At 34.8% G+C, this 18205-nt stretch overlaps 2 protein-coding genes across 5 annotated transcripts in view; both read left to right on the top strand.

Moving 5' to 3' along the window:
• The window catches only part of LOC110446967 (UDP-N-acetylhexosamine pyrophosphorylase-like), a 28026-nt gene extending 19882 nt beyond the window's left edge, over window positions 1-8144 (top strand). The window contains exons 7-11 of one of the 4 annotated variants that reach the window (XM_021492316.1): window positions 558-701; window positions 3264-3449; window positions 4738-4767; window positions 6381-6450; window positions 7575-8144. In XM_021492316.1, coding sequence (XP_021347991.1) covers window positions 558-701; window positions 3264-3449; window positions 4738-4767; window positions 6381-6450; window positions 7575-7694 — 550 coding nt within the window. In that variant the 3' untranslated portion in view covers window positions 7695-8144. Of the gene's footprint in view, window positions 1-557; window positions 702-3257; window positions 3450-4737; window positions 4768-6380; window positions 6451-7574 lie in introns of all 4 variants that reach the window. The other 3 variants (XM_021492315.1, XM_021492318.1, XM_021492317.1) reach the window with 3 other exon arrangements.
• Window positions 8145-17704: 9560 nt separating this feature from the next.
• LOC110446965 (kinesin-like protein KIF21A) overlaps window positions 17705-18205 on the top strand; it is a 137696-nt gene continuing 137195 nt past the window's right edge. The window contains exon 1 of the mRNA XM_021492312.1: window positions 17705-18082. Coding sequence (XP_021347987.1) covers window positions 18012-18082 — 71 coding nt within the window. The 5' untranslated portion in view covers window positions 17705-18011. The remainder of the gene's footprint in view (window positions 18083-18205) is intronic.

Here is an 18205-nt window from a genome sequence, read left to right as displayed (position 1 = left end):
GTTTTAAGTTTTGGGTTTAACATCCTTGTTACAGCCAGGATTGTATTGGTTTTAAGTTAAAGGTTTTTACCCATTCACCCCCAAAGTCATATTTGAACCTAAGTCCTTAATTACCAAATCAAAGACTTGGCAAGTTCAGAGTAAAAATGTAGGGTTGAATGAGTTAATGTCCTCGCAAAAACCAGAGTTGTAGTGGTTTTAGGTAAATGAGTTGTTGCTTTTGTAACAGGAAAGAGAGTAATGTGCTTCCACCAGGGATCAAACTCGGATCCCTAGGTTCCTAGTCAGACACTCTACCACTGAACTAAAGGGAAATTCCCTCTAGCTCGAAGCTAGAAGGCGTCTGTAATCCTATGTACAATTAAAATCTGCCATATTATAATAAGACAGTCAAATAGTCAAATATGGTTTTCAGTAAAGTGGAATTCAGATCCTCAACCGCATTTGCCCATGGAGAAATAATTTACTGTATAATATAGAGTATGTTGTGGTCAGTATCTTATATAAATTTAGGGTGTATGGTTAAAAATGTTTTTTATTTTTCTTTACAATTTCAGGGTTGAACAAGAAAACCAGCTAAAACATCATGTGGCCAAGAAAAAGATTCCATTTGTTGGGGACAACCAGGAGATTGTTAAGCCGACTGAACCTAATGGAATCAAAATGGAGAAATTTGTCTTTGATGTGTTTCATTTTGCCGAGTAAGTACATAAATAATGATTTGGTCTATAAGTTCAAAAGATCTCCTCATTTTGAGCCCCTGGATCATTTTTTGCTAATTTAAAAGTACTCAAGCAGTGTAATTTGGCAGTGTTTTTGACATCACACCTGCACTATAATTCAGGATTTCCACCTGATTTTATAAAGGATATAAAACAAGATATTTATTGTGTGAGAATTAAATATGACTGTCCAATCACATGAACTCATTGGTTATACTTTAGAACCTCCTCCATATCCAGGCGTTACTCTCACTTTAACTCTCTGCACCCCTAGAATATGTCATAGCAAAATTGAAGGCTCGGTGTGCACCACCTTGTGGATGAGACAAGAAGACTAGTTTGATCCTTTGATGTACATCAAAAGAATTGCGGTGGCATAACCGTAAAATTTACTGACTTTGAAGTCAGGTGACACCATTCTGTAATCTTCAAAGGACAGGAATCAGCCTAGCGATTGGTCAGTTTGTTTTACCTGAGACCAATCAAGAGGCTAGCCGTGTGCCTTCAAATTTACTACGACATATTCCAGGGCTGCAGAGAGCGAAGGCAAGCGTAACTCCTGGATATCGAGGATGTCTTTAGGATAAATTCACTCTGTTGGGTAGGCATCATTAGCAATCATCACTCTTTGAAAGCTGTCTAGAAACTAAATTAATCACATATTGAATCACAACAATTAGCCGGGTACTCAATTATTTGTCTTCTTGTTTTTGACAATCTGTAATAAATTGTGTACTGTCTCGTACATAATTGAATCAGTTTTAGTGCTAGATCTAACTTATTTATAAAAAATAGTGATTAAATGCTGAATATTTATTTTGAATCTTTTTCTCGAACATCTGTTTAGCACTGTACTGTCCAAATTCTGCTAGAAAAACAAACAATAGACTTGCATTTAGCTTTCTTGTCCTGGAAATCAACAACTTGTTATCGTGACTGTTGATTCTTTGTTGACGATATCCTGTTACACGTACACATCTGTTACTCTCTCACTCTGTTCTCTATATCATTGACTGTACCATTTACTTACAAATGCTTTTGAAATTAATGCTAGCCCGTAATTCTATTGGAATACACCATTCTGTGTTGTATCGTTTCTGTTTCTGTTTTTGGTGATTGAACTATTAATGTTAAGCCAAATTGTATGTACCGGTATTACGATGTATCGGTACCTCATTTTTTGCCGAATTCTTTAACACATCATAATGTAAATACAAAGTCCTAGTTTGTTAAATTCAAGTAAAAAAGGTGACAGGAAATGTGGTAGTTAGAAAGTAACACGCACCAAGCATTAAGATTGAAGTATACTATAGTATGGATTAGCTTTTACAGTTTCCATGCTTTTGTATTCGACTCTAAATGAGTCGTTGGAAGTACAGATACATAACAAACAGAACACCTCTACAACCTCCAGCACACACATGCACACATGTCCACCTTCACACACACAGAGGAATTCCAGGGGATCTTGTGGTAAGGTACTACTGAGTATAAGGCTGTGCCAAACACCCTCCTGATTGTTAACCAGCTTTCAGGAATATCCTGAAGATTAGATAGTGGGCTCTACAAATGTTGTATTTTACTATGATGCTGTAATAATGATGTTTCTAATGCTACTCCATAGACTTAACACTTTTACAGACCTCATTCCTGTCAGTATAATGTGACCGGGTGGAATGTTGTGCTGGGTGCCTTCGGCATGATATTTCAGTGAGATAACACTATAAAGTAGGCATCAGATCCGCGCTATCACAAGGAGGCAATTACACCAACAAACCCTGTTTCTAGCACACATACACACATGCACAACACACATGAAGGCACGTCCTTAAATAACCTTAGCTGTTAATAGGACATTAAACAAAAGCTTAACCTGTATTCCAGTACAAAAATCTAAACAGACAAACACCTCATTATTGAGACAGTGTATACTACTACTTGTTCACTTCACATAGTTTAGTTCCTGTTACTGTGAGATCAGCACCCTATGTTTTAGCCCATAGCTATATAGAAGTTTATGACTTTGTTGCTTATGCTTAGTTACATTTGTATATCAAATCATGTAGTAACATCAGCTTTTCTTTCTTTTTCCTCTTTTTTGTGTGCTTTGTGTGTGTGTGTTGTTTGTGTGTGATGTGCAACTTTATTTTATATAATCTTGAAAACTTCATCAAACATTCTAAATCTGGATTTTTGCTACTGTCGCTTTGACTTAATATTTTTATTTACTTGGATGCGTTCACTAATTGTTTTTTTAATCTTGGACATTTTCTGTTTCTTTTTTTATTTAAAAAAAAAATAATGCTTTTTCTAAAAATCTAAAAATCATGCTATATTTTTTTTATTTATTTTTTTTAAATTTTCATCATTTTAAAATTTTCTGCTTTTTATGAAATCATTTTCATTTTCATCTCACTCATTTGTGGAATGTACTACTCTTTCCCTTTGGAACCTTCCATTCCTCCCTTTCTCTCTTGTTTGCCAACCCATCCTTCCTTTATTGGCCTTGGTTGTGTCCGTGGTTTTGTGTAAATGTGACAGGAGCTTTGCCGTGTGGGAGGTTCTCCGAGAGGACGACTTTGCTCCCTTGAAGAACGCAGATACCGCAGCCAAAGACACACCCACTACCTGTAGAGAGGCGCTGTTGAACCTCCATCATCGCTACATGTTAGGAGCTGGTGCTAAGTTTGTACACGGCGACGGATCATCCCTTCCTGACATACCATGGTAGGTTACTAGGTTACACTGGTAACAAGCTTAATTTGAATCACTTTAATATTTTTCTTGTATTTAATATTGGATGTATTCTTGATTTAAAATGCTCAATATTCACGTTACAAATTTTGAAAAATATCACACATGTTGAGTTGTCAGTGCATGCTTTTTCACTGAATCACAATATTTTAAATTTAAATAAAAGTTTCTTTAAACATATTCAATCGTTATTCAGGAAATTGTTGTTAAACTGAATTTGACTAACAAGTTTGCATGAATTAAAAGCTGTTTTGATTAGTTGATTCCAGTATGCTTATTAGGGCAACAAATACCCATTTTATTGGATAGGAAAATGTTTATGTATAAGTGATGTTATAGAAATGGTCGTAATGCAAGTCTTGCATGCTAAACTGTCTATGGAATTTGCACAGAAAATATTTTAATATTTTGTGGGGATCTTCTGAATCAGTTTTGAATTCAAATGTTGCATGATGACTCTTTCAAGCATTTATGTATTGAAATTGTCTGTGAATTCAAAATTCTGTATGATAATTAGAATCCCCCAAAAATATTAGTTTTGCAGTCAGCTTTCCATTAGTCTTAAAGCAAAGCTTCATGCATGACGATTAATTTGGAATCTAGTTGTACATATGTTAATATTTTCATTAAAACTATATATATAACCTAACCTACAGAAACTACTAAATTTAAGATCTACGATGCAAATATTATCTGTGTAAGAAATGCATGGCAGGACCAGGACTTGAACCTTGGACCCTCCAAACTCTAGACATATGCTCTAATGATTGAGTGGTTCACAGTTGCTAATGAATGATTCAGTCTAGCTCCACTATATTTTCCCTTCCATTTTCTGAGACTTCAACCCCAAAGACACAAATATTTACAACCCAGGTTTGGGTACTTATTGAAACATGGTTTGGTCACAGGCAACAATTTTGAAGTTACACTTGAAATTATTCTCCTAAATTAGTCAGTTGGACAGGAACTGCTGAATTCCTGGTCAAAAACTTTTCAATCAGATACCAGTGGACTGGATATACAAGTTAGCTATGGAAAAATCTACAAAAAATCTGCTTATTTCATAACTTCTGCAGTGTGATCTGTACAATTTTTGTCGAAAGAAAGTTACAGTAAAATTGACTAGGGAATGGTAGATTGTTTGACTAGGGAATGGTAGATTGCTGATGATTGAGTACTAAGCCTTTTGATCCCTGCTTGACTGTTGTGTGCATGTCCTCTGCATGTGTATGTATGCCTTACTGTTGTGCCTTTGTTTCAGTGCTAAGAAAGCCAGAGAGAGTGGTGACTGGTAAGTTTTGGTCTGTGACCTAACGTGTGGTTTGGAATAACTGTTACTTGGAGCTACCTCACAATTTCAGCGTAATAAAAAGTTTATTTGTGAGATTTTTAAAAATTGTCCATAAACAGCAAACCGCTAACATTTAATCTTCAACTGAAGTCTATAGCCACTAAAAAAATGCTTCTGAAGGAATCAAATTTTGCAAATATAATTAACAGCGGGGAAGTATCAAGGGAGATTACTCCTTGATAATTATGAAAACTACCAAACAAAGCCTAACATGGTCATAATTGTTGTGGGTTTATATATTTTGCAAATCAAATAAATAATAGATAAGAACAATTGTGACCCATATGCTGATGAATATTTTACAGTTATATAGTATTTTTTCATACCAGTATATTATGGGTTATATTATTTACAGCAAAGAAAAACAGTTGTATAGAAAAAAATTCACAAAATATAACTTTCCTCCTTTTTCTCATGTATACTTACTGATGAATTTAGAAATTACAGGTGATATAGAATATGTTTTTAATTTAAAATTCCCAATGTACCTGCAAGCATTGTCACACATCTCGGTGTGTATATTTGGAATGTGGTGTGGGGTTACTTTGTGCTCACATATAAATGTCTGTAATAGTTGTATGGGCTGATGGCTTAGTTAGCAGGACGAAGCAGTAGACTATACTAACAAAGGATACAGCATTTCAAAATAAGGTTACAGCAAAACCTGTATTAATAGACCACCATTGGGAAATTCAAAAAGTGGTCGCTTCGTGCAGGTGTTCTATTAATAAAGGTTTAATTAACAATCAAATCACCAAACTGGGGGACTCATTCATCCCTGAAGACACATTTGAACTCTTCCAATTCAAAGGTTGGAATAGTTCATTATGAGATTTCAGGGGTGAATGAGTTAAAGCAGACTCTAAAAGAGGTGATCACATGAGCAGGTTTGACTCTATGTAGATTTAAAATTTTATTTCATATTTAAAAGTTCTATAACCCTTTCACCCCCATGTAACTTTAGTAGACTCTACCATGCATTGATCTGAATGAGTCCATTATGGTCCACAGTGGTGAAAGGGTTAATTTACTGATAAATGTTTGTTTGTTTTTCACTAATGCTTTTGAATAATGTGTTTCACATTTGATGGACTTAAACAGTTGTATTATTGATTGCGTATTTGTCACTTTGCCATTTACTCTATATACCAGATATCTGTTTAGATTTGTCTTCGCTTGTCTTCTCTTATGTAATTTACTTCCACTTAAAATTTAGAATATTACTTTGCAGTATTATACAGTAGTTTATAAATGAATCCTGATCATGATATGTGTAGATTATCACCCTCGGTAGAGTAATAAATGTCTTTCTTTTCAAAACATGAAGCTATTGCTGCTGAGAATATCAAAAGCAAAAATTGTCACACAGCGTATAAAGCAAAAGAACTAACCTTTGATAAAAAAAATGAAAAGATCATAACTTAAGCCATGTGATAGAAATTTGAATCAGCGAGTACAGACTCTATAATATACAGGACAATGAATCTCATACTAGACATAGAGTATGCCTATTAAACAGGACATCTTTTAACTTTTGGTTTTGTTTATTTCAGTCGAAAGGGAGAGAATGATGACCATTTCACCAAATGTGAGGTGTCACCATTGGTATCGTACGCTGGAGAGGTAACAATCTTTGTTCTGTTGGATTAGCTCACTGGTATATGGATCAGGTTTATTTTAAAACATAAATGATAATAATATACAACATTAGATATAGCGCCCTATCTAGCTAGAATAAGCCACTCTAAAGCGCTTTACAGTACATAGATATACAATTAATACTATTAGCATATACATTAATCTATTTTGAGGAATTTGCAGGAGCTGCCTTATCAGGCGCTAACTACTAGTCCTATGCCACCTGGCTAATATCTCCCTATGTGCACATGTGCATGCCTGCGTGTGTGCTGGAGATGCAAATGTACACAGCCTAATTTTCTAATACTGGGTGCTATAAAGACAATATGTGAACCAGCCTAAATATTAACTCATTCACCCCTGAAATTTCATAATGAACTATTATTCTAACCTTTGAATTGGAAGAATTCAAATGTGTCTTCAGGGGTGAATGAGTTTAATGTTGGCCATGAGGATAAATCCCTTAGAAGTGTTTGAACCACTGTGCTGGTAGGCTTATGATAGGAATTAATTAGTGTAAGTCCTCAAGTAGGGTCTTAAAATAATCTTATAAATGCCATAGTCTCAGGGCAGCCCGTGAGAAAATGATCACTTTTCCACATCTTATTTTATCATACATGTATTTTATGTATATGTTTCTATACGATTAAACAGAGAGATTTTCTCAGGCAACACTAAGAATGCTTGGTTTTAATTTGAACGCTCGAGATAATTAATGTAGAAAATAATATTGTGCATGTCCTAAATGTACCATCGTACATTTGCATTACATTTAAAAAAAATATTACCCTCATATGGTTTTTACGCTCATATGGATTTTACCCTTTAGAAAATTAATATGTATAGTTTAATGTAGTTTGAAATGTATCATGCACCCGTTTGCGGTGTTATTATTCATGTGTGCAATTATAATTTGTTATGTACAAAAAATGAATGTAGATAAGTTGGATGTCGAGATAATAAGTCGAGCGCTCGAAAAGTTATGTCGAGCACTTGACTTAATAAGTTGAGTGCTCGAGATAATATGTTGAGCGCTCGACATAATCAGTGTAGAAAATACTATTGTGCATGTCATCAATGTACCATCGTATATTTGCGCTGTGTTTCAGGGACTAGAGGAACTGTTAAGTGGGAAGAAACTGGTGCCGCCGGTTCAGATCGTGATGGGACCGAGTGACAGTGCACCAACAATCATACAAAATATCACAGCCAATGGCACTACCAAGTAGACAGATTCAGCGGAGATATTTACATCACCTGGGAAAAATCATTTCAGTCTTCAACAAAAACCAGTGGTCTCTGAACAGGTCATGTGGTTTCTATACATTGTCACAATTGAAATACAGATCCATTAGTCACAGAAACCGATCAGTTGGTCTCTCTAGACAAGTTAACTGGTCTCTCTAGACAAGTTAACTGGTCTCTCTAGACAAGTTAACTGGTCTCTCTAGACAAGTTAACTGGTCTCTCTAGACAAGTTAACTGGTCTCTCTAGACAAGTTAACTGGTCTCTCTAGACAAGTTAACTGGTCTCTCTAGACAAGTTAACTGGTCTCTCTAGACAAGTTAACTGGTCTCTCTAGACAAGTTAACTGGTCTCTCTAGACAAGTTAACTGGTCTCTCTAGACAAGTTAACTGGTCTCTCTAGACAAGTTAACTGGTCTCTCTAGACAAGTTAACTGGTCTCTCTAGACAAGTTAACTGGTCTCTCTAGACAAGTTAACTGGTCTCTCTAGACAAGTTAACTGGTCTCTCTAGACAAGTTGGGTATGGTCTATCAAGACTGTCTTGTCACACAGGTTCTGAGGCAGTGGTCTCACAACAAAGGATAGCTTGGACCTTGGAACACATCTCACAAGAAAGGTCATCACCTTTTAAAAAAAAATGATTAAAAATTTTGTGATGCCACAAGACGTTTTTTTATGTGAGATCTGAAAACAGCTCATGTGGTCTTTCATCAGACAGGTTTTGTTTTAAGACAGGTCACGTTATCTCTAAAGGAAAAGGCCTCTCAGAGTAAATCATGTGATCTCTCAAAACTGGGTGTTGTTGTTGGTTCTGTTACTTAACTATTGAATAACAAAATATTGGAGACTGTTACAACCTTCGTGTTTCCCATCACTTTAGTGTAGTTTTCATGACGAGTTTTACTGATTTTTCAGTTTATTTAAAGAACTTGCTGGTCAAGGACATGTTTTTAAGTGTACCTTGTGTAAAATAAATATATTAATATATTCATGTATTTTTAAATGCATAGGATTTTGTTTAGTGGGGTTGTTAGTAGTGATCATTTAGGATGGTGCCATGAATTACAGGTGTTGGATAAGAAACAGTAGTGACCATGATGTCATCACGTATGGTCAGACCTCAATAATCTGGACACCACTGTTCCTCCACTACCTTGGACCACATCTCTATGACAGTAATTGTACCTGGTACTTGTTCATTTGAAAATACCTGTTCCAGATCTAGGAGAGATTGGAATGGAGGGTCAGATATTCTGTAGCGGAGCTGGACTGGATCGATCATTGGCGACCAGGTAGCTCAATTGGTAGAGCATCCGTCTAGAATTCGGAGGGTCCAGGGTTCGAATCCTGGTTTGGCCATTACATTTTTTCTTTCTCCTGTTACAATTCTATGAAATAAATTGCAGTCTGAGAAAGTTACAGTGACATGACTCTTGTCACTCAATGACCATTTTGCTGCCCATGTGTGTTTGACCAAACTACATTTCTTGGTGACAATAACAGTTGTCGTTTTAAGGGCCACGTATACCAAAAATGTATATTTCACGTCGTATTCTCTTAAGATATTAAGGATAAGCTGGTAAATTAACTCATTCACATTTGAACTCTTCCAATTCAAAGGTTAGAATAGTTCATTATGAAACTTCAGGGGTGAATGAGTTAGGGTACAACAGCAGTACAGAGTCTTTCATAATTGGCAAATGTCATGTTTTATTTATTAAGTATATTAATCGGGACAATTTTGCTCTGGGAACCATGGTGTTTGGATTAATGAGGTCAGACTTTACTGAATGGACATATATTGTAAGTTTTAAACTGATTTTTTAACAGCAGCTTATTACCCGTGTGCCATCAACAGGACTGGGGCCAGAATTTATTTATAAGATTCTCTGTATGATTTTGTGTATTGAGAGTATCATGACATTTACATTTAACACAATGTGTTTAACTCATTCACCCCTGAAATTTTATAATGAACTATTCCAGTCTTCAAATTGGAAGAGTTAAAATGTGTCTTCAGGGGTGAATGAGTTAATCAACGTGTGTAAAATTGAGCTGGTATACATTTAGTTGAAACTAAATCTCCTTGATTGGTGTTTCATGGACAAAAACATCTATTTAACTGTTAACTCTGCATTATAATCTCTGGAAGAAAACAGTTGAGTGTTGTTGCTGTAGCTACCAGTGTTTCCAACTGGTGTACTTAAGATACCAAATTATATACAAAAAGGGAAGCCTGTTCCCTATAACACTGGCTAGAAAGGGGAAGAACTGGAATAGTGATGGCTCGATTTACAAGGCTCTATCAAATATTTAATGCAGTACAGATAGTAAATGTTTGAACACTTTAAGACATGACATATTGTACAGTCATTACCTACAGATGATTAATTTTTCATGTTTAGAAAATATTTTTGATTTCAGTAACCTGTATGAGTATTTAATTGATTGGAAGACTTTTAAATTATATTCGGAATGTGTGGCTTTTCTATTTAATTTATTTTAACGGAGTCTGTTAATCTTTTAGCACTGAACCTCCTAGTTATTTCAATGGAGTTTATCTTAATCAATACCAAGTTGTTTATATGTTTGTGTATTTATAGGTAAATGTTAGATTCTGTTTCCGTCTGTAGTATTAAAAAGTACCAGTTTTCCTTATTTAACCAGACAGTGCTGTATAGAGAATGTATGGCTAACATCACTGTACCAAAAATGGGACAGTGCCCAAAACGGGACACTTGTGGCAAAAACGACTCAAGAAACTGTCATACAATGTAAAGGAGTACTTTTATGTATACAGTTTTCATTTGATAATACTTTTATGACAATATAACTGTATATAAGCTTTATTGGCTGCCGATTATCGTTACATGGATAATTTAAAGGTAAGAATAATTACCAAAACAAAACTTTTGTGATTTACGTGTCGTGCGACGCTATCTATTGTAATACCATTTTCAAAAGTCTATTTTATCAAAACTAACACTATTTTGGAGAAGAAATTTAATCAGAACCCCCTTTGATTCTAAAATATTTGAACTAAATTGTTTACTTTTCTACTGATATCTCCCAATATTAACCAAAATACTTAAGTGTCCTTTTCAGGGTACAGTAACGCCTGTTCAAGGGCCTACATGACCCTGATAGTATTTTGCATTCTATTTATAGAATTACGATCCAGAAATACCAACTTGTAGTAGAAATGAAAAGTGGATAGGATCTATTTATGAAAAAAGAACAAACATTTCTGGAATTGATAGTATATGGTATAAAGTAGACTGGTCACCGTCTCTAGAATATTAAATAATTAAGAAAAAACTAACTCTAATAATTTTGATCACTTGGATGTCTGATTCTGAACCCTAAGTTCTAAACTAGGGGGAGATAAGCTAGTAGTAAAATGCAGTCGAGAAATTCTTCATAAAAACTTAGGGGCTGGTGGCCAGTCTAGGTATAAAGTACAAGGACATTTCTCTAAAAAGTGTCCCGTTTTGGGTACAGTGACGTTAATTTAAAAAATCTGTTTTGTTGTACAAAACTTGCAGAATGTGTTCCACGGAAATTAACCAAATAACCAAACTAATAAACCTGATCATTTTAACTGCTGATACGAGTAATTGACGATGTTATGTTGTCCTTCCTACAATATTGCACAGTTTGTTAACTCATTCATCCCTGAAGACGCATTTGAACTCTTCCAATTCAAAAGTTGGAATAGTTCATTATGAAATTTCAGGGGAGAACAAGTTAAATGTGTTGCTTTTTATTTTAAAAGTTTTTTTATTGACTTTGCGTTTTAATTAAGTATTATCATAACAGACCTTTGTTAGGAATGAGATTAGATTGTAAGTTTATTGAATTGTTACCCGTGTGAAAAAAAAGAAAAAACTCATTCTACTTGCAGGCTCAAAATCAAGCATTAAGAAAACCGTTAAGTTCAATTTGTTAATGATATGGATAACAAAAGACCAAAGAGAACACAACTTATAACTAAGTAGTAATTATGTATGTGATAAAGTCCTTCAATTATGTGTAGTTGCATACCAGTAATTATGTTTAGATTAACCAAAAGCATTCTCTTGAAATTCAACCCCTGGAATATGTCATGATAAAATTAAAAGTTCTTGTGTGCGTTACTTTGTGAATGACATAAGTAGACTAGTTCGATCTTTAATAATACATCAAAAGAATCACGCAGCAGCCAAATGGTAAAATTACCTTCAATTTTGTCGTGACAAATTCAGGAGTGCAGGGAATTAAAGAGCTAGAGCATAACTCAAAGAAATGTAATATACTGTGGGGTTTAACTCATTCACCCCTGAAATTTCATAATGAACTATTCCAAACCTTGAATTGGAAGAGTCAAAGAAGTCTTCAGGGGTGAATGAGTTAACATTATATAGCAATGCAAACTTCTGTGAGGGGTGTTCTATCAAGATGCAGTTTTCAGCGAGATGTCAGATGAAAAACAATTATACGTTAAAGGTGTGCATTGATTAGGTTGCCTTACAAGTGTCAGCTTTGGGGAATTTCCCTTTAGGTCAGCAGTAGATCATCGGGCTGGAAAGCCCTAGCGACAGCACTATCTTTATCAGTATTCCTCGTCCTACTACACATATGTATTAAAATGTTGTGAGTGTGAATGCCATGTGAAAAGAATGTGCTTCTGTTATTTATAAAGCATTATGGTTCTGTGAAACTTTTGTTAATATTCTGTTAATTGTACAATGTGTAAATTAATAAAGGTTATATTGGAAACTGGCTCAATCAAAGTAGCATTATATGTATGATGATCGTATATGGAGACTTTTGTAGTACTTATGTAGTATTTAGTAAAGCGATGTTATACTGAGGCCAAGGCGACATCGCCCCAAAAATGTATTGGTTATAGGCATTATTTGTTAATATATGATAAATACAAGTAAAACACTGCTGTGGTGTTTAAAAATAAGCTTATACTACTATTCTCCCCATCATGTTTGGGTTTAAAATTTTAAAGGAAGTATAAAAAAGATATATAGCAAACAAAAAATGTATGATACAAGATTTTTTTACGGGCAATGTGTGGTCTGTCTGGTACAGGAATCGGAGGTGGATATCACAAGGATATTCAAACAGAGCTCCATCCAAGAGTAATAAAGGAAACGAAGGAGCATCACCACCAAGGATTCCGTTGCCATGTTTCAGTAGGCTAGGCCTACCGTCCTCATAATCAATGGCATGTCAACAATAAAACGTCTCCCGTAACGGAACCGATGATGGTATGCCTAGCCTACCGAAACCTGTCAACAATAAAACATCTACCGTAACAGAACCGATGACGGTTGGCCTAGCCTACTGAAACCTGTCAACAATAAAACGTCTACCGTAATGGAACAGATAACAGTTGGCCTAGCCTACCGGAACCTGTCAACAATAAAACGTCTACCGTAACAGAATCCTTGATGCTCCTTCGATTTCTATATTGAATGTTTCATTATTGTGATAAATGATGATTGTGCTAGTTTAAGTTTCTGCACATTTTTTTCTGTTGCATATTTTGTGAGTGTGCAATTTATTGTTAAACTAATCTCTTCATGTTTGATTGTGCCCTAATATTTGGGTGTGATAAATAAGTATGGTACGTTGACAGTATTCACAAAGTGTAATTTGTATATTTGATCGAGTTCATTTTAATCATATGAACTTGATATGAAAACCAATCTAGCTGTGTAAAAGGTGAACTCAGCTTGTTTTTCCATGAAAATAGTCATTGTAAAAGATGTGCATTGATTAGGTTGCCTTACAAGCGTCAGCTGTGGGGAATTTCCGTTTAGCTCAGCGGTAGAGCATCGGGCTGGAGAGCCAAGGGTCGCGGGTTCGAGCCCCATCGACGGCACTATCTTTATCACTATTTCTCGTACTACTTCATTATTATTTTTAGTAACTGTTTCAATTGTGATGTCACAAATTAAGCAAAGACAGTCTGTGGCAAATTAATATGCAGAAAATTATTTGTACAAATGGTAACTTTACATGGTCCCGTGTTTTGTGACGGTTGTAACATGGTTGTGATGTGTCCAAACTTTGTTAACTTTGTTTTAGTAAGTTTGTTTTTTAAAATACTGGTAACCATCATTTGTGCTGACAAAATCTTTTGTTAGCTGTTCTGGTTGAAAGGGTACAGCACTTTGAAAAATAGTTCGAAAAATATTGATGACTTTTCCGTCCACGTTACAACAGATACATGAACACCGACGGTGACGATAAATCTTAACATTTCTGTATTCAGTATTTTTGTGAGTTATCGTTCAAGCTTCTGTTTCTTAATATTTGGTTTCTCAGATCATAGTAAACAGACTTTTTTTATGTACAAGTTAAGTATAAATGATTATCATATAGTTTTGGAAGATTTTTTTTTTTTATCAAATCGCCATCCTTATATGGACTGAAAAAGAAATATCACTTATTTTTTTATTAGTCTCTTGTTAGGTATATAGACAAATAGCATATATACAGGAATATTTGTATTGTATGGAAAATAACAGTACTTATAAGCTGAACAGACAACTACCAGTCAAGTACATAATCTATTACAATCAATTGTGATTGAATCTATGACTATGTAACCAATTTTACTTTATCGCCCTGCATACTTTCGGATAAACAGACGAAGGGCAGAGGACCAGATTTTTCCACCATTGAAGAAACCATAGCGTTTGCTCTACCCTATACCCTAGTAAACAATCATAAAAACATTTATTTCCTTTTTCTCAATAGTATTGATCTTTTGTTCGTTCTAAGTATTAAACGCTACTTCTGCCTAAACCTCTGCTTTTGATTGCTTGGATAATTCCTTGTACATTTTAGCTTTTTTTTTAATTGATTGTGTATAAAAACAATCATAGGGGCTTGTGACTATTTTTTAAGTGGAACTAGACTGAGGCGATTGACAAGTCAGTAGGTCAGAAGAGTGGCGATCTTTAGCTCAGATGGCCAGAGAGGGAACCATGATCTTACCTGTGGCAATTTTCTATCTTGTTTCATTTCATACACCATGAAATATATTGTAAAGTGGGACATGTGTGTTATTTATAAATTAACTGTAGTCTAGATTTAAAAAATCTGGTGGCACAAGGAGTAGATACAGCAGACTGGGCAGATCAATGATCTCTGTAAGGTTCATTTTGAATACCAGTCTGGTGTTGTTGAAAAGTTATACCACAATCACATTTAAATATGTACAGGTGCAAATTGCAAGGGTGATTGTCTTTAACTCATTCACCCCTGAAATTTCATAATGAACTATTCCAACCTTTGAATTGGAAGAGTTCAAATGTGTTTTCAGGGGTGAATGAGTTATAGGTATATTGTAAGGATCTGTTGTTCACATGCACAACTTGTGTTAAGTTTTTTATTTGTAATTCTTGGTAGAAATTATGAATATGCAAATGGGAAAAATAAAACCTTTTAATATAAAACTCAAGTTTTTAGTTTTTATTACAAATTCTTGATTGAATGTTTTGTTGAATTATTATTTCCCTTACATCTGGAGACAATTTTAACCCCAAACTAGTCTGCCGACCCTTTTCTCTTGTTGAGTGTCTTCATTTGGTGATCAGAAGAATAGTGGTCACTGTATATGACTGGGTAACTCCACTACCACACATTCACACCACAAAATCTTCATATGTTTTGGATCAAACAAATGTAGTAATGAAATGTTTACATAAGTTTTCTTTTCCAATACAATGTCCACGAAATCAACACAAATTCATATTTTAGAAATCTAACTTGATGTGCCTGATAAACGTATTTGTACTGAAAGTTTACAAATATTTCATGAAACCAATAAATCAAACTAACATGTACTTTTTGGTGGCCGCTTTGATCGTATCCTCTCGTTCTAAATTTTGAGAAATATCTTTTTTGCAGATGAAGGGAGACAATCCATGATGGGTTAATACAAAATCTGTTGGGGAAGATAGCTTCAAAGGCATTCAATGTAACTCATAATGACAATTATTTCATGAAACCAATAAATTTAACTAACATGTACTGTTTGGTGGCTGCTTTGATCACATTCTCTCTCCTAAATTTTGAGAAATTTCTTTTTCCCAGCTGAAGGGAGACAATCCATGATGGGTTAATACAAAATCAGTTGGGGAAGATAGCTTTAAAGACATTCAATATAACTCATAATGTCATATTGACTTTAGGATATATTTAGGATGAAATGTCTTGCAATGAACTGAAACTTCATTGGGTTAATTTCTTAGCAGATAGTTTCATATCAAAGTATTTAATAATTAAATTTTGGCTATACCTCCAATGCTAAACTATTTCAGGTTATTAACTTAAATTAGAAAAGAGACATCACAAAAAGTGATGATGTCATGTTCTGCTTTACAGCTTTATGCAAATTCCACATACTTTTCTTAGTACATTGTATATACTGTATAACCCAAAAATAATTCTGATTCTTGCTTAAATATATATATTTCTTGTCTAAATAATATTAGTAAACCACAAGAGTTCAATAATAATATACAACATTTATATAGTGCCGTATATAATTTTTTAAAATTACTTTAAAGTGCTTTACAAAATATGGATAATAGTAATAGTTATAATTGTGAAACAAAAACAAAGGCTTACAATCACTTTTATACATTTAAGCAAACAATGTACACATAATTAAACAAATAAAGGGTGGTATTTACATGACGTCTTTGCAGAGACCCTAAAATGCAGACGTGAAGAGGTGAGTTTTGATGTCCCTCTTGAATTTGGCCAGGGTATTTGACTTTCTATTAGCAGATGGTAAGCTATTCCACAATGTGGCCGAAACCATCCCAAAGCATAGGTCACAGTACGAGATTTTGGGACACACAACAATGATTCTGACTCCGACTGCAGTGATTGTGACGGCTGATACAGGGTAACAAGCTCCTGTAGGTACTGAGGAGCTGTTCCATTCAGTGCCTTGTATGTGTACACCAAAGTTTTGTACTTAGACCTGTATCGTACAGGTAACCAGTGCAATGAATATAGCACAGGTGTGATGTGCTCTCTCTTTCGAGTACGAGTAACCAGCCGTGCTGCAGTGTTCTGGACCCTCTGTAGACGACTAGTTAGTTTGTCAGATATACCACAGAGCAGGTTCAGTGACTTATCAAAGTATACTCCTAGGTTTTAACAGCTGGGACAGTCTCAATAGTTCTGGCACCATCCTTGAGCTGGTGAGCCATTGTTTGCTGACACTTTGGGGAAAAGACGATTAGTTCCGTCTTTTCCTGATTAAGCTTTAGCATGTTGGTGTTCATCCAGATACTGATATCTGTCAGACAAGCTTCCAGATTTTCTGAAACTGTATCCCAACTGTCCTGTGGTTTGATGACCATGTAAATCTAGAGCAATAGAGCATCCAAGTAAAGATTCTAAGTTTTGCAAAAATATGTTCAATATTTTCTCTCAAATTCTTATATGCATCGTTTGTGGTTTTCCATGAAAACATTAATTCATTTATTATATGAATTCGGAATTCAGAACTCTAAATACAGGCATTGCTGCATCATATTTTTAGTTACTTTGTATGTGATCTGGTGTTTATAAACTACCACATACTTAGATTATAAGTGATCCAATTCCATCTTATATTTAAAACAAAGATTTCCTCTTAATTTAGATGCACTTACAACAGAGACCTATTTATTCAAATTAGGAGATGATGAAGACTATTATAAGGGTCTCTGCTTATATGATATTGTATACATTTATACAGTATTTTAGTTTTTAAGGCTTTTAGTTATAAAATCAATACGTCATCTAAAAATATATAAAAAAATCAAATATCTTTGAGTAAAATATAAATACTAACTGTGACAAGAATTTTTCGAAATACCGAAATGTTTATCACTAAAAAATGACCAAACTGTGTGTGAGGTGTGTAGAGCAATAACAGAGTTATCCCCCTTCTTTAATGCTAGAAACTTCCTGCAGATGTCGGTATTTGACTCCATCCGCGGTTGGTGAACTCGGCGATAGGCATAATACATCTCTGTGTATTACACTTACGTGATGGTCGGGTACCTTTAAGAAGGAAATGCCTATATTTCATGCGGATTTTGCAGCAATGGAAATGTAAAAGTGATAAGTCTAGCCGTTTAAAACGGCAAATATGTGGGAAGTATTGTGTTTTGCTTGCAGGTGGAAAGTGACATACGAGGAATAAGCAGTGTGAAACTGCAAATAGTTTTTGGTCGTGAGATCAGAATCTGACATCATTTGTGATTAGGTGTGACAAGAAAAAAACTACAATGATGACAGAAAAGAATGAAGAGCAGAAAGAACAGATGGAAGACCAAAGCAGTGTGCGGGTGGCATTAAGGTATACAACTGTCATTGTTGATAACCTATCTTGGTTAACATTATTGATATAAATAGGTGGTAATTAAATTATCAGCTGATCCGCATGTGCCGTGTGGTGGAGTAAATATTCGGTTGTTGTCGT

This window comes from Mizuhopecten yessoensis, unplaced genomic scaffold (assembly GCF_002113885.1).
Source record: "Mizuhopecten yessoensis strain PY_sf001 unplaced genomic scaffold, ASM211388v2 scaffold3091, whole genome shotgun sequence".
Classification (NCBI taxonomy): Eukaryota; Metazoa; Mollusca; class Bivalvia; order Pectinida; family Pectinidae; genus Mizuhopecten; species Mizuhopecten yessoensis.
The sequence above is the reverse complement of the archived record's forward strand: the minus strand, read 5'-3'. Positions and strand labels throughout refer to the sequence as shown.